Source organism: Carcharodon carcharias, chromosome 13 (assembly GCF_017639515.1).
Source record: "Carcharodon carcharias isolate sCarCar2 chromosome 13, sCarCar2.pri, whole genome shotgun sequence".
Lineage (NCBI taxonomy): Eukaryota > Metazoa > Chordata > Chondrichthyes > Lamniformes > Lamnidae > Carcharodon > Carcharodon carcharias.
Genome location: NC_054479.1, coordinates 26,877,527 through 26,894,024, shown reverse-complemented (window position 1 = coordinate 26,894,024; position 16,498 = coordinate 26,877,527). Strand labels below are relative to the sequence as shown.

Below are 16,498 nucleotides of genomic sequence, written 5' to 3'. Positions count from 1 at the left end.
TAAGTGGTTACTTACTGCTGCTGGGCTTCCATTTCTCACCCGCCTCTGGTAAGATCAGCCAGAGACAGGAATACGCCAGGTCAGCCATTCTCAAAAACTCCTCCACTGCCTGTCACCAAAGCTGCCCCACACGACTGGTAAGATTTCACCCCACATGTACACTGACAACACCTGGTGTTACACCTTCAGCACCTCTCTCAACCTCTTCACTGTCTGTGATTTACCATGCTACTTCTTCGACATCCAGTCCAAGATAAACAGCAATTTCCTCCAACTAAATATTAGGAAGATCCAAAGATCTTTGGCCCCCATCACAAACTCAGTTCCATAGTCGTCGACTTCATCCCTCTCCCTGATCACTCTCTGAAGTTTGTGTTAGCAGCCTTGGCATCCTATTTGACCCTGAGATGATCCACTCCATCACTGAAACCACCTACCTCCACTTTGCCTTCATCGCCTGGCTCCATCCTGCTTCAGTTCATCTGCTGCTGAAATCATCTATACTTCCTTACTACTAATCATGATTATTCCAAAGCCGTCCTGGCCAAGCTCCTAAAATTACATTTTCCAAAAATTAAGCTCAACCAAAGCTATGTTGCCTATATCCTGATTTGCACAGCCTCCACTGTCGCTGGGTCAAAATCCTGGATATCCCTACCAACAGCACTGTGGGTGTACTGACACCACATAGGCTGCAGCAGTTCAAGATTGCAGCTCACCACCATCTTCTTGAGTGCAATTAGGGATGGGTAATAAATGCTGGCCCAGCCAGCAACTCCCACATCCCATGAAGCAATAAAAAAAAGCTTCAAGTCCCATTCAATCACCTCTGAGCTTGCTGACCTACATTGGTTCCTGATCTAAGTGTACCTTAATTTTAAAATTCTCATCCTTGTTCTCAAATTCCTCCATGACCTTGCCCCTTGCTATCTCTGTAATGTTCTTCAGCTCCATAATCCTTCGAGATCTCTGTGCTTCTTCAATTCTGTCCTCTCATGTGCTCCCAATTTTAATCATTAACAGCTGTGCCTTCAGCTACCTGAGTCCTATAATTCCTTCCCTGTGCCTCTCTACCATTCTGCCTCTCTCTCCTGTTTTAAGGTGCTTCATAAAGCCTATGACCAAGCTTTTGGTCACTGGCCCTATTATCTCTGTATGTGATTCTCTGTCAAATTTTGTTTGATAACAGTCCTGTGAAACACCTTACAAAGTTTTACTATGTTAAAGGTGTTACATAAATGCAGGTTGTTGCTGAACATTCACACATGGATTCTGAACATCTGGTGACGATCTGGTGCCATTGAACATTCAGTGGAGCTTTAGACATACATGGACTTAAATTGTTCAGAACAAACATTAAGAGGAACAAATTGCTTATAGGTGTCATGACAACTTTTGAAGGGATATCAATCATTTTGACTAGGTGTAGAATGTTCTGGGGAATATCTCTTTGTGATTTAATGTTTGTTTTCTCCTGCTTCCTTTTATTACCACACCAAAAAATTATTTCTGAATGACAAAAATGGCAGGTGGCCTTCGCCAGCATCTTGGTACCTGACTGCTGCCTGATATGTGTGGGCGCTGCTGGTAAATATGTGGAAGCTGCTGTTAGCTGGGCATGGGTAGCTGCTAATTGTGTGGAGGCTACTGGTGGATTGTAGGAGCTGCAGCTGGATGGGTGTTAGTTGCTGGTTGTTGCCTGGAGGCTGCTGATCTCACCCCTTAACTGGGAACCACCCACTGTGATGCCACCCCTTTAAGTTACCTGCTGTTAGACTTCATTTACAACATAGAATTATTTATCAAACAATCATCAGTAAGTAGCACTGATGCTTGTTTGGGAAGTAGAATGGTTGCTGCAAGCTCTTTGGGTCAACTTCCGTTAACTGGGCTGGTATTATATATTATCAAATAACAGATATCAGGACGTAAATGCAAATGCTTATTATTTATTGAAACAAATAACAGTGCAATCTCAGAAAATCTCTATAAAAGGAACATTAATTAGAACAAGTTAACAGAAAGGGTTAAAGTAAGAGAAGCGGATGTGAGCCTGGAAGTATGGAAGTATGTACAGGGGCAAAGTATTAGTGTCAGAGTCCTTCCTGGGACAGTGGGTAAAGGAAGAGGATACTATAATCTGAACTCCTCCCAGGATAGTGGATATAGGAAGAGGATATTATAACCTGAACTCCTCCCGGGATAGTGTGAAAAGGGAAAGTCGATTATAATCAGTGCCCCTCCTGGGATAGTGAGTACAGGGAGAGGTTATTAGGATTAGAGTGCTTCCCAGAACAGTGTGTACAAGGACAAGCTATTATAATCAGAATCTTTCCTAAAGCTTTGCTTATAGGGTGATTTCACTGGTATCAAAATGGCACCTGAGACCGTGTGGAGGGAGAGTCCACTGGTATCAGAGAGTGGCCTGGAAAAACATCTGCAAGGAGAGTCTATTGATACCAAAAATCTTGCTTGGAATAGTGCATTCACCAAGCATGCAATGCTACCACCTCTGGAGTCAACCTTCTCACTGCATGTATATAAAACAACAATTAACCTTATTTTATATAAGAAATAACAAATAAGAACATCATTCCAAAGTAACTCCTTAATCCATTGGTATCTATGCAGTGAGAATGTTCAGATCTTCCACAAATGTGTTCTCTTGCACCTTTGTTCAGTAGATTATTGAGCATGAATTCTGCACTTCACACATGCTATTGGCATATTAATTGATGTAAGTATTTAAAAAGTGCCTCTGTTCTGTATTATTGTATGTGGGCATGTGCATTTTTGGAGTTTGAATGCAGAAATGTCTCTATTTTTAGGACACTTATATGAAACCTACACAGAGACTTCTGTAGTCTTCGAATTGATATAGAATTTATTAAAATAATACAAAAAGAGAAAATTACATTTTCCATATTAAAAATCACCAATATATCTGATCCCATCTGTCCAGGGGTTATACAGGCAAATGAGGATCATATCAGTTGGATTATTATACTCCAGCTAAGATATCCAACTCCATTATCACTGTAAGTTCTGATGCAAGGTCATTTACTGAATATTTCTAGCACTTTCTGTCTTTATTTCAGATTTCCAGCCTCCATAGTATTTTGCTCTTCTGTTATTCTGGTCATTATCACATTGCTGTTAGTGGGAGCTTGCTGTGCACAAATTGACTGCCTCGTTTCCTGCATTACAAAAGTGACTACATTTCAGAAGTGCTTCATTAACTGTAAAGTGCTTGGGGATGTCCCGTGGTCATAAGAAGTGCTACATAAATGCAAGTCAGATTTTATTGTGGCTGTCGGTATCATAGAAGATAAGCTAGTTGGGCTTGAGTTCTTTTTTGTCCATCAATTCTATGTTCCAATATCTGTGGTTGTACAAGAGGATGAATACATGGGGAATACATTAGTTAGTTTGGGGACATACAACTGGATGAATACACGAGGAATACATCAGTTTGTCTGGGAATATACAATAGGATGAATACAGGGTGGACCCATTAGTTAATCTGGGGATATGCAATTGGATGAATACATGGAAATCCATTTGTTAGCTGATAGAATGAATACATGGGACTCCAATAGTTTGAGGGTTATACAATAGAATGTATATATGGGACTCCTTCAGCCTGAGGTATTGCAATAGGATGAATGAATATATGGTGTTTCCATCAATCTCTTCTGCAGCACTCTAGGCAGATGTTTGTACCCTGCAGTCACATAGCATGAAAGTTGTGCTCAGCCTACACATTCTTTACCCAGCCCATTTTGTTCACCATCATTGTCACCCACTGGGATTGGGATTGGGTCACGGCATCATGTACTGGAAATTACTGCAATGCAGCAAAATGCGGGCAAGATAAACTGGGATAAAACTAGCATTAATTTGAATTTGGTAGTCATTTTTAATTTCAGTAACATATATTTGAATGGCTACAGTTATCCATTGATGAAGAGTAAATCTGAAACTGGGAATATGGACTTCAAATCTAATTAAAAGCCAGATGCATATTTCAGCTGTTAACCCAACAGACCTCGTTAAAAGCTGTGAGAAAACTAGTGTGGTGTTTGAATCATTCTCTTTCCAGTCCTGAAACCCGGTAACATGCATAGTTCAGGTGAAAGAAAGACAAAAAAATAAAAAAAGATGTTTTTTTTTTTAATTTTGTCTCCTGCTGAACTCAAAGAACAGATCAGGATCACCTCTAATGCCTTCCCAGCTGTCATTTCCACTAATTGGCGCGGGTCCGTGGCCTGGATTCACATCCTCGCTGTGATTCAGAAGCAACACAAACACTGAGATCAGACCATTGCTTCCTGCAGACTGGGTATAAATATTCCAAACCGCTAGGGTTCAACCTGATCCTTGCGCCAATTGTTAATGTTCCACATTAGTGCGTTAATCAAGTTATGTGAAACTAACCACCCACCCCCCTCACCAGCGCCCCCACCCCACCCCCTCCTCAATTTTGCTGCATTGCTTTCATGGAGAACAGCAGCCTGTCGTTGACCATCATTTTCGTACCCCAGGGACCCAGTACTGGAGACAGATGCTCCTTTAGACTGAGCAATAGAGGAGAGTTGCGCTGACTGCCTGGCTGACCTCGCCTCCAGCAACCTTATCAAGACAAGATACCTTGGCAGTCATGACGGGCGCTCCTGGGATTTATTGACGTGGACCTCACCAGCCCAGGAAACATTGTACGGCAGCTGCAGCGAGAACCTGCTTAAAAGTTGTGTTAATCGGATGACATTTCTGTGAATTGAAGTCTCCTTTACAATCTGCCATGTGAAAATCACCGTAATATCTACACCAATCGAGAGGAAGAGTAAAACACGTCACTCCACTAGGATAGACCATTGTAACCTCAATATATTATTAATATAGTCAGTATTTCTGAAGAGTGACTGGCATAACACACAAAGCGAGGTGGGGGAATTCCTCATCTGCCTAAGCATTGTTAGTCCCAACACCGCACCTTCCCAAACCTTCACCTTTCATTCCCAGCCGTAATTATTCGCAAAACTACACCTCGCTCCACTCACTGAGAGATAACTTCCACTGCTCGTTCCCTCTGGCCAGTGCGACATTTATTCTGATGTTTGCGGCTTTGCCAGCAAATAAGCCGACGGATTTAAATTCTATAAATGTAGTGTTGGAATGCGTGACCGACATGAGGCGTGGATTCAATGTAATTGCTCTGTCTCTTGCCAATGTTGCACGGGGGTGATTGGACTCCCCTGTTACCTGGTAGCCGGCCCTCCGTGTGTCTTTTTTTTGAGTACCGTGTCCCGCCTTCGTGACGGCGCCAACCTGAAGCTGGGAAGGCTGTCAGTGGCCAAACTGAAATACTGCCCAACATTGAGAGAGGTCAGAGCGATAGAGAAGCGCGACCACCGGAGACAGACTGACAGAAATCTAAACCCCAGCCGTTCAATAAAACCTCTGAGAGTGAGACGAATTTAGCCAGTCTTAATGTGTCGGAGATTTTACAAAAAGACGGTTTGTTACTCCCGAAGCTTTTGGTTTTCATTAATGTTTCATTAAAAAAAATGATTAAAAGAAGTGAAATTCGAATGGAAATATCTTCTGGCAATCTTGTTAGGTTTTCTTCTCTTTTCGCTGCTTTATATTTCTGACTGAGCGTGATGATTCCTTTGAAGTGTTTCTGACAAAATTGCACAGCATTGATATTTCATCTTTTGCTGTGTGTTTTTTTTTGTTTAACCAGTTGGTGCATGCTTCCTTGAGCAGGGGCTGGTGTGTCCCTGCAGCGTGTTAGCACTTGGGCTCAATGTAGTAGGGTGCTTGCAGTATTGTTGCAGCACGAGTACACCTCCCCCTCACCCTAGGGGTCAGGTAAAGACCATTGACCCGAAGCCCTCGCACACCTTTCGTGAGCCTTTTAAAGATTAGGTTTAACAAGCCCCACCTCCCGCAGCCGATTCCACGCCCCCACTTTGCAAGTCTGAATGTCACATAGACAGAGAAGGCTGAGAGAAAATGGGGAAACAAAAAGTTGAATGTGGGAAGCACCATCGCTCTGGACTGTGGAGGTGGGGGGGGGGGGGGGGGGGGGGAGGTGTCTTTGAGATAGAAAACAAGGTTTATTCGAAAAATCGTGTCGTCTCAGTGCAAACGGCCATTACCTTCCCAAACCCTCCTCCTCCCCACCAGTTGAACGCCATCCAGTAAATAATTCAGCCAGGCAGACATCCAGCACCCTGTGTGCACGGGCTGAGCTGAGCACAGTATTCCCGACCGGCATTCAGAATGGAAAACATTCCCCATCACCGGCCAGTGCGGTTTGAACATGGCGCCTGAGGCAGGGCCCGGATCGGGTGCGGTGCCTTATAACCCCAAACTCGACAAAAGTCCGCCCACATCCCATGATGGTCACTGTTGGGGGGTTGGAGGTGGCTGCGAGACAGGACAGGGTGACCGGTCCCCGTGGGAATGTCGCCCAGCAGCATGGCAGCGTCCTCAGGAGACTTGAGATGGAATAAAAGCGGGGGGGGGGGGGGGCAGTGATTGATTACATTCATTAAGGAGCAGCTAGAGAAACACGAGCGAGGAAAGGTCACGCTGAGAGGGGTAGTTGATGGGAGGAGGCTCGTGTGGAGCAGGAACACGGGCATGGAGCAGCAGGGCCGAATGGCCTGTTTCTCTGCTGTTCATAAAATGCCATGTGATTGTTGACTTGGGTGGGGGGGGGGGGGGGTGCAATTCCTTCGCCATGAACAGGATATCTGCACTTATTGCCGCGTTAATCACTCCATCTGCACCGAGACTGGGCTAACGATGGCTACTAAGATGAACAAGTGTCAGGGAGGGCTGCTGAGAAAGGGGTCACACTCCATGCCGGGTGGGGGAGGGGGGGGGGTGCGGATCGGTTGCTGTCGCTGCCATTGGTGGTGGTGCAGGAATTTGCAAGGGGCGGGGAGGGGGGGTTCGGTTCCCCCGGCAAACGAGCCAATTCCATCCTCTGGAACAGCTCCCGCCTTTGAATTATCGTTTGATCCAAATTCTCCGGAATCCGTCTTTAACCACACTTTAATTCGATCTATCTTTTACAATCCTGCAAGTGTGTTTGATTTTTAAAAAAATAATAAAATCAGAGCTGGTCCAACCACTTGAGTAAAAATAAGTACACATTCCCAGTAACTGAATTCTCGTGCCTTGAAGTGAATTATTGGATATGTCCGGCTCAATGTAAAAAGACATTTTAATTCCTACAATTCCAGCCAGCCTCTGGTCCCCCTTTCACCTGGCTGTTTCTTTTTCGATCTGGCTTCGATTTCCAAACCAGGGGAGAGGCGCCTCATCACGAGCACTCGCTCCGAGATAAAGATAATACGTTTGCACATTCGAAAAGACTTATCGAATCCCTTCGAAACCAGAACAATTCAACGTGAGCTCCGCCCCACAGAGTATTAGACGAAAGATATCTTAAAAAAATCTTTTATTTTTTTTCTTCTTTTGGAATATATTTGAACCTTTTACACAAGTAAAATTAAACGGGTCCACGCTTTGCTTTGTTTTTTGCCCTGCATTTGGCAGCATTCTGTTAACAAATGCAGCAGGAGTGAGGCGAGTAAGGTGGAGGGTCGGCACAGGAGGAGTAGGGAAGGGACGTGGGGGTGTGGAGAACAACATTAGAGCTCAGTATCAACTCAAATCATCTCAAATCAAAATTAAACAAAGGAGATTGTAAATACCAGAACATGGATTCCCACTTATCGATCCCGTCCTCCAACAGCCTGTTTTAGTTGCTAACGCTCGCCTGTGAGATTTACTCGGTGTTCGATCACTAAATTAAATTTAACATTTTTTTTCTCCCTTTTCTGTCCTTTTTCTTGCAAAATCTCGAATCTCGATGGAACTTGAAAGGATGAATCCATTATGTTAATGATTGAACACACACAATTATATACACTATTTTCTTTCCTTTTTTTTAACATTTTATATAAAGGCATCCAAGTTATTTTTGAACGATCAAAGCTTCCTTCACTTTATAATATTAGTTTCTCTTTAATTGTCTATAGAGGTCAATGAAAGTATTTCACTGCATGGGGCCAGTGTTGAAGCGATTACTTTTAACAAAGGTGCAGCAAGAACGGGAGGAGAGAGGCCGCCGCCAGTCCTGGCTGCCACCACCGCATTCTGGACGAGCCGCTATTGAGGCGGCACGGGGACGAGTCCGTTTTAGGCTTTTTGTAGCATTTTCGTTTCTTTTTCGTTGTGGGCGATGTGGAGGAGTCCAGATTGTCCAACAACTCTGGGCTGAGCATGACTAACGGCTGGTCTATCTTGGCAGAGAAAGTCCCCATTGGGGCATCGCTCAACCCACTTTTGTACGTCCCGTTTTTGGACAGATCGTTTTCCGTGTATCTGGTCTTGGAGATATTCTCCTTGTCCTTCAGTGGGTTGTTGGTGGACCCTCTGCTGTTGTACGAGGAGGGAGCCGATTTGGTTTTGGTGTAGATGAGGGAGGACTGATCGCTGTCCGGCTCACAACACCTGACGGGACCCTTTCTGGGACCGGGTGGAGTTTCCACCGTCGGCAGTTTACCAGACCTGGTCCTGGTACTGAAAATACTGGTCCGGATCTGGCTGGAGGGATCCAAGCAGCTTTCCAGCTCCCGGCTGTCGAGTGTTTTAAGGTCGCTCAGAAACAGGCGGGCGGGGGTGTGACACTCTAACACTGAACTAGATCCGCGGAAACGCCGAAACCATTCCCAGAGAGATTTGGCTCGACAGTCGCAGATCCATTGGTTCCCATTCAGCCGCAGATACTGGAGTGACACTAAGGGCTCCATGGTCTGTCCAGTCAGCACGGTGATGTTGTTATTAAAGAGGTACAATAACCCTAACTTGCCCAGGTCATGGAATGCCCTTCTGTGCACCAGGTTAATTCGATTCTCGTGCAGTAAAAGTTTATCCAGGCTGCCCAAGCCCCGGAACACGTTCGCTGACAAACTGCTGATCCTGTTCCCATGCAAGAATAAGGAAGTCAGGTTGCCCAAGTCCACAAACAGGTCATCTTCTAATTTCTCCAACACGTTCTCCTGCAGGTACAGGTATTGCAAGGAGCCAAGCCCCCTGAATATGCCCCTTGGCAGGTCTGAGAGGCCGCATCTGTGGATGTGCAGGGTGTGAAGGCGAACCAAGCCGTTGAAGGCGGTGGGAGTCAGAGACTTGAGGTTAATATTTTCCCCAATATCCAACTCCTCCAGACGTTCTAGACCAGCGAAAGCACCGGACTGGATAATGCTGATGTTATTGGAATGGAGCCAAAGGACTGTCAAGTTCCGGCGAGAGCTGAAACTGGTAGAGCTCACCAACGGGATCTTGTTGTTTTGAAGAAAGATCCGCTGGCTTCGGAGTGGGATCCCGTCAGGAACTGCTTTGAAACCCTGCTGCTGACAGCTGACTGTCATGGGCTCGCTGTAGCAGGTACAATCCTCGGGGCAGGGCTCAGCTTTAGGGAGATAGTGCAAGCAGAGTGCTAGAAAGAGGAGCCTGTTTCCTGTGGAGCAAGGATAATGATAAAGTCAATAGGACCTGCACACGAGCTCGTTTTAATGATATAACCCATTGTATTATAACAGTCACTGCACAGCTGTTGAGCCACACACACACTCTCAGTGAGCAGAGGCACACGGGACATCATCCTGCCAGAACTGCACCACCGGAGTTTGTCGTTCAGCCCTCGGCAGCCTCTGCTGTACTCCAGATGGTGACCACCATCCATCAGTAATAGCATCAACAATGAATAAGAATAATGCTGCTTCTATTACCTGATAACATCACTGCTCTGCTAATCAGCGTGTTAAAGCACTCGAGTTAATAGTTCAGGATGTTTGTCCTCCAGACCGATTTCTTATAGACATAAATATATAACCCCCCCCCCCCACCCCCCACCACCTCTCCCCGCCTCCCTCCCCCACCCAACAGGCACATACATATATTCACTGTGCAGGAATGAACGGAGCGAGTTTTAAAGTATTATTATTACAGCAATGGAAAACATTGTGTTCAGGAATCCAACAGCGCCAATACAAGACGGTAGTGGTGGTGGTGAGGGGGGGGGGGGGGGGGGGGGGGGTGGTGGCGGGGGCGGGGGGGGGGGGGCGGAGGGATGGTTTGTGGGGGTGTCTGCCCTCCCCCACCCCCGTCATTCTCTAAAATAGCGATTGGGGGTTTTAAAACGTACTTTGGGTAGGAAATTGAATTCATTCCAAGTCTAAAGTGAATGCTTTGTGAGTGAGGGTAATAAGGGGTGAGGGAACAGCTCCGGTTTCGAAGCCCCTGATTTTCTGGCAGTTTTTGGATGTAGATTTGCACCAGGCTGGAGCTGCCGTCCAGCTGGTAACTGAGTGGGCATTGAATAACGGAGTGCACTCCGACACACTGAGGAACAGAGTGATCAATCCCTTAAACCACATCAATGAGTCCTTCCTGACACAATCTACTTTTCGAGGCGATACTCGTTTGTACTTTTTCATCTCAGTCAATTCTTACAGAATCACTTTCTGTTTAATTTTCCCGCTTTCTACTTAATGGATCTGTACCAAATCGCCAGTTCCCACATTCCAGTTCAAAGTAGCGCAGTAATACGCATTACTCTCCATATTTCTGTCGTTGGGTTGGTTCCTTCTCTCCGTCTAGTTAACCATCCACAAATTCTTCAGTCTTTGTCATTTAGTCAATCCTACCTCTCTCTCTCCTGTTCTACCTGTATTATATATATAAAATATACAATCTACATTCTTGTTTTTACCCAATCTCTGTGTATCTCTACCTGCCTGGCTCTGTGCCCCTCTCTCTCTCTACATATATATAGATGTTTTATTTCAGGTTTCAACATTCGCAATGTTGTTTATGTATCTATCTTGATTCTTCCCTATTTTCAGTCTATTTCTATATATTCATGTTTCTATTTATAAATCTGCATCTATTTATCTATCTATGTATCAGTTCCCTCCTGTTTCTTTTCAGTCCATTCTCTTCTATCTGTACATCTCTATTTAACTCTATATCTCAACTGTTCTGTATCTATCTTTATTCATGCCCGTTTTCTACCAGTCTATTTCTTTCTATATGGCCATCACTATCCAACTGCCTACCACACTCTTTATCCTTTCATATCTGTGTATGTCCTTTTTCTTAATTGTCTATCTCTATTTGACTCCGCTGTCTTTCACTCTAAGTGTATGTGTGTGTGTGTGTACCTCTATCCAGTAATCTTTGTGCCTCTTTATCGCCCCGCGTATTTAGCGGCGTACTTCTCGCTCTGTCTGTGCGCCTATCTCGAATGTATTTCAATTTCTCTCTCTCTGTACCTCACAATCTGAATACTTATTTCCACCCCCACCCCCACCTTCTTTTCCAGACGCTGATTTTTCCATTCCCTCGCTGCTTCACTTTTTTGTATTAATGCAGAATGTGTGTGGTCGATCCTGGTACATATTTTTCACCAGTTTGTCCCCACCATCCCTCCACACACACATTTGTTTTTTTTTAAATGATGAAATCTGGCCTTTCTATTATTCACAGGGATGCCCCTTTCTGAAAGCCGGACCTGGGCGCTGGGGCAGAGGCGGCTTTAAGAACTTTCAGGCACTGGAGTGCCAGGGGACACACCTGGTTTTGCCGAATGAAATGTCACCAGATCGGGCTGTGAACAGAGGGACTGTCACATACAGCCTGGGGCGCTCACCAACCCTCGCTGAACACCAGAGTCCAGCACTCCGGCTCCCAGTGTTAATTAAAGGAGGTCCTAGTCATTTTCTAGAATGTTAATCCCACTCATCCCTCTTCCCCTATCAGATTATCCGGAGTAATGATGGGCTAAAATACCCTTCCCTGATGCTACTCCAACTTTTCACTGGGGGGGATTCTAGACCTTTCGGGGGTGGGGGGGGGGGTGGAGGTGGGGGGTTTGGGGGGGAGAGAGAGAGAGAAATGGGATCCTTCTAGATCCGGTCTTCATTCAGAGCCGGTGCTAACACCGTCTGACTGAAGACTATCCCTTACATTTAACCAAGCGTTCGCTTCCTCAGCGGCACTTTCACAAAGTGTTCAAGGCGGATCTCCTTCCCTGTTTTAATCGCTGACACTAAGAACCTTTCTCGATTGAACGATGTGTCGACACACATTAAAATGCCACCCCCCTCACACTCACACACACACACACACAGACACACACACACAACCACCACCAGTTTATTTAACACAATTTGCTTCCATTTGCCTGCGTAAAGTTGGTGGATGTTTTGTCAGTTTGCAGGAAAGTTGTTCTACTTTGGCTAGCTGCAATCTCTCCCTACCTTCAGCCATTCTCCTCTTCGCGGTTGCCCTGCGGCTGCCGTTGCTTTCCAAAAGGCACGGGGGCTGCTGTACAGCTCGGATGGGCGGTCGGCCGGACCTTTGACAGCCCTCTGAGCCACCGGCGGGGGGGGGGGGGGGGGGGGGGGAGAGGGAGGGGGGTTGCTGGGGAGTTAAGCCTGATGCGGCCGTGGGTGGACAGTTTGGAGAGGAGGCTCCCCCCGTGCAGCCAGCATCACTCCCGAGGCAAGGGCGAGATCCACATTCAACGTCCCATAATGTGAGCATCAAAGAGGCACACAAGTCAGCAAAGTCCGATCCATGAATGCCGAGGAGTTGGGGAAGGGGAGGGAAGGGGGGGGAGTGGGGGGAAGGGGGGGGGTTGCTGAATGGTAAAACGACCCCGCAGTCTTTCTCCGCTTCTGGTGGAATTGGAGAGGAACTGAGCCGCAGTCAGGTCCGGGCGCCGCCGATCGCAAGCTCACGATGCAGAAACAGAATGAATGTTTTATCGAGCTGGTGGGGCGGGTTCACGTGGTCCGACGTGCTGAGAATCTGTCATCAGCAGCTTGTGTGTCTGTGTTGTGTGTGTGTGTGTGAGAGAGAGAGAGAGAGAGAGGGGACGGGAGGATGCGGCACTCTCTGAGAAACAACAGAAAGAGCAGGCAGATGTGAGGGGATAGGGGCACTGGACGGGCAAAGAGCCAGAATACAGGATCTTGACCGAGGTAGACACAGAACGTTGAAGGTTTAGACACAGGGACCCATGTACCATAACTCACCTTAGGAAACCAGGAGGTGGACAAAGGAGAAGGGGGATCAGTGATTGCGAAGAAGAGTTGCACCGGACTACAGTGCACAGGAAATTTGGGTGTAATTTACTGGAGGCTCCACCTGGAGTTTAGAGTTCATAATGTCAGTGGTCCCAGGGTGTCCTCTCTCTCTCTCTCGCTCTATCCACGTTGTGTGCGGGTACGAAGCTACCCATGGTCAGAAGAACATTTTGGAAATCAGACCAGTCGGAATCGCGCAGCGAGTTCAGTGTGATGTGAATCTGGCGATCGGCAGGGTGTGAATTTGCTGCCTTTTGGTGTAAAATCTTGGAGAGGTGAGAGGATGAACCCCGGGCAGGTTCGGAGGAGTCTCGCTCGGGTTCTTTGATTTTCCTGTATTTTAATCTCTCTCCCTGTGCATTCCGGCCCAGCGCTGAAAGTTCCGCTCACATTAAGGCTTCAGCCGCCGGTTCGGATGCACTCGGGACAGAGCGAGAAACGGGACAAGTCTTTTCAAATCTCCAACTCCGAAGGGGTCCGTCTAATCGACATTGTCAAGGTGGCGAGTAGAGTATTATACGTTGAGGCACGGTAGCAGGATGCTTATGTTACTGGACTAGTAATGGATAATGATCCATTATGGAGATGAGTGGGAATCCCATTACGGCAGCTGGGGAATATAAATTTAGTTAATTAATTAAATAATTTAAAAAAATAGTATCAGTAATGGTGACCGGATCCATCTGGTTCACTAATGTCCTGTAGGGAAGGAAATCTGCCGTCCTTACCCAGTCTGGCCTACATGTGCCTCCAAGCCCAGCAATGTGCTTGATTCTTAATTGCCCTCTGAAAAAGCCTAGTAAGTCACTCAGTGATATCAAGACTACTACAAAATTCTTATAATAAAAGTAAAACCAGACCACCTGGCATTGATCTAGGCACGGGATTCAGATCGGACAACGGCACCCCCAGTGCAGCCGACCCTGCAGAGTTCCCCCTCGCCAGTATCTGGGGACTTGTGACAAAAACGGGAGAGCTGTCCCACTGACTGGTCCAGCAACTGCCTGACATAGTCACACTCAGCAAATCATACTGCCAGCTAATGCCCCAGGCTCCTGCATGATCATTCCTGTCTCTGTCCTGTTCCACTGGCAGTGATATATAGCCAGGACTGAGTGGCTCTGGGAGCCCTCAACATTGACTTTGGACTCCACAAAGTCTCATGACATCAGAATATGGGCATGAAACCTCCTGATTTCCACCTTTCCCCCTCCCTCAGCTGACGAATTAGTACTCCCCAATATTGAAGACCACTTAGAAGGAGCACTGCAAGTAGCAAAGGCATGGAATGGACTCTATTGATGGACATTGAAGTCCCCCAACCAAACATCACTTGGTAGCACCCCTACTGACTGAACTGATTAAGTCCTAAAGGATGTAGATGCCAAATTGGGACTGTGGCAGGTGAGAGAATGAACAAAAAGGAAATATTTACTTGACCTTATCCTCACTAAACTATCTTTTGCAGATATATGTCAATGACAGTATTGGTAGATGTGATCAGTGTACAGTCTTTGTGGAGAAGATTGCCATCTTCATGCTGAGGACAATGTTCGCTGTGTTGTGTGGCACTATCACTGTGCTAAATGCAGTATATTCAGAACAGATCTAGCAGCATAAAATCTCTGGGGTGTTGTGAAAGACTAGAAGCAGCAGAATTGTTTTTTTACCACAATCTATAACCTCAAGGCCTGGCATATTCCTCGCTCTACCATTACCAACAAGTCAGATGAGCAACCCTGGTTCAATGAGGAGTGTAGAAGAGCATGGCATGAACAGCACCAGGTGCCAACCTGGTAAAGATACAGCAGAGGACTACTTGCATGGCAAACAGCAGCAGTAGCATGCAATAGACAGAGCTAAGTGATCCCACAACCAATGGATCAGATCAAAGCTCTGCAGCCCTGCCACATCCAGTCATGAATGGTGGTGGCCAATCAAATTCCTAATGTGAGGAGGAGGCTCCATGAACTTCCACATCCCCAATGAAGACATAGCCTAGCACATGAGTGGAAAATACAATGTTGAAGAATTTTCCACCCTCTTCAACCAGGAACGCTGAGTTGGTCCATCTCAGTCTCCTTCTGAAGTCGCCAGCATCACAGAAGCCTGTCTTCAGCCAATTTGACTCAATCCACATGATATCACGGAATGGTTGAGCACACTGGATGCAGGAAAGGTTTTGGAACCTGACAAAACCTAGCAATAGAACTGAAGACTTGTTCTCCAGAACTAGCAACCCCTCAATTCAAGCTGTTTCACCCCAGATTCAAGACTGAAACTTGAAAATTGCCCAAGTACATACTGTCCACAAAAAGTATGATATCTCAAATTTGGTAATTACTGCTCCATCAATCTATTCTCAATCATCAGCAAATTGTTGGAAGTGGCCATCAATATTGCTATCAAGCAGCACTTACTCACCAATTACCTGCTCATTGATGCTCCGTCTGGGTTCTGCCATGACCCCGCAGCTCCAGACCTCATTACAGAAGTGATCTGAACATGGACAAAAGAACTGAATTCCAGAGGTGAGGTGAGAGTGACTGCCCTTGACATCAAGGCAGCATTTGACTGAGTGTGGCATTATGGAGCGCTAGAAAAATGAAATCAGTGGGAATGAAAGGAAAACTCTTGGAGTCATACGTTGAACAAAGGAATATGGTTGTGGTTGTTGAAGGCCAATTGTTACAGCCCCATGAAACCACCGTGAGCATTCCTGAGGGCAGTGTCCTGGGCCCAATCACCTTCAGCCGCTTCATTAATGACCCTCACTCCATCATAAGGTTAGACTGGGTTGCTGATGATAGCACAATGTTCAGTTCCATTCACAGTTTCTCAGATAATGTAGCATATACAGCAAGATCTGGGCAACATTCAGGCTTGGGCTAATAAGCAAGTGACATTCAGGACAGACAAGTGCCAGGCAATAACTGTCTCCAGCAACAGAGAATCTAATCATTGCCCCTTAGCATTCAATGGCATTATCATCATCAAATCTAGCAGTAACAACCAAGGGTGCTCACTGTTGACCAGAAACTTAACTGAATGAACTAAATAAATGCTGTGACTAGAAGACCAGATTAGGGCCTGGATGATTCACCTCCTAATCCCCCAATGCATTTCCGCAATTAACAAATCAGAAGTATGATGGAATATTCTCCATTTGCCTGGATGAGTGCCGATCCAACAAGACTCAAGAAGTTCGGCATCATCCAATACAAAGCAGCCAGCTTGATTGGAACACCATCCACCACCTTAAACATTCGCTCCCTCCACTGCCAGTGCACCATGGCTGCAGTGTTTACCACCTATGAGAT

At 46.1% G+C, this 16,498-nt stretch overlaps 1 protein-coding gene across 1 annotated transcript in view; it reads right to left on the bottom strand.

Annotated features, from left to right (window-relative positions):
- Window positions 1-7,957: 7,957 nt before the first annotated feature.
- Window positions 7,958-16,498, bottom strand: part of rtn4r (reticulon 4 receptor) — a 32,781-nt gene continuing 24,240 nt past the window's right edge. The window contains exons 2-3 of the mRNA XM_041203038.1: window positions 11,250-11,263; window positions 7,958-9,544 (exon numbers count right to left, since the gene is read on the bottom strand). Of these exons, the coding sequence (XP_041058972.1) occupies window positions 8,112-9,544; window positions 11,250-11,263 (1,447 nt within the window). The 3' untranslated portion in view covers window positions 7,958-8,111. The remainder of the gene's footprint in view (window positions 9,545-11,249; window positions 11,264-16,498) is intronic.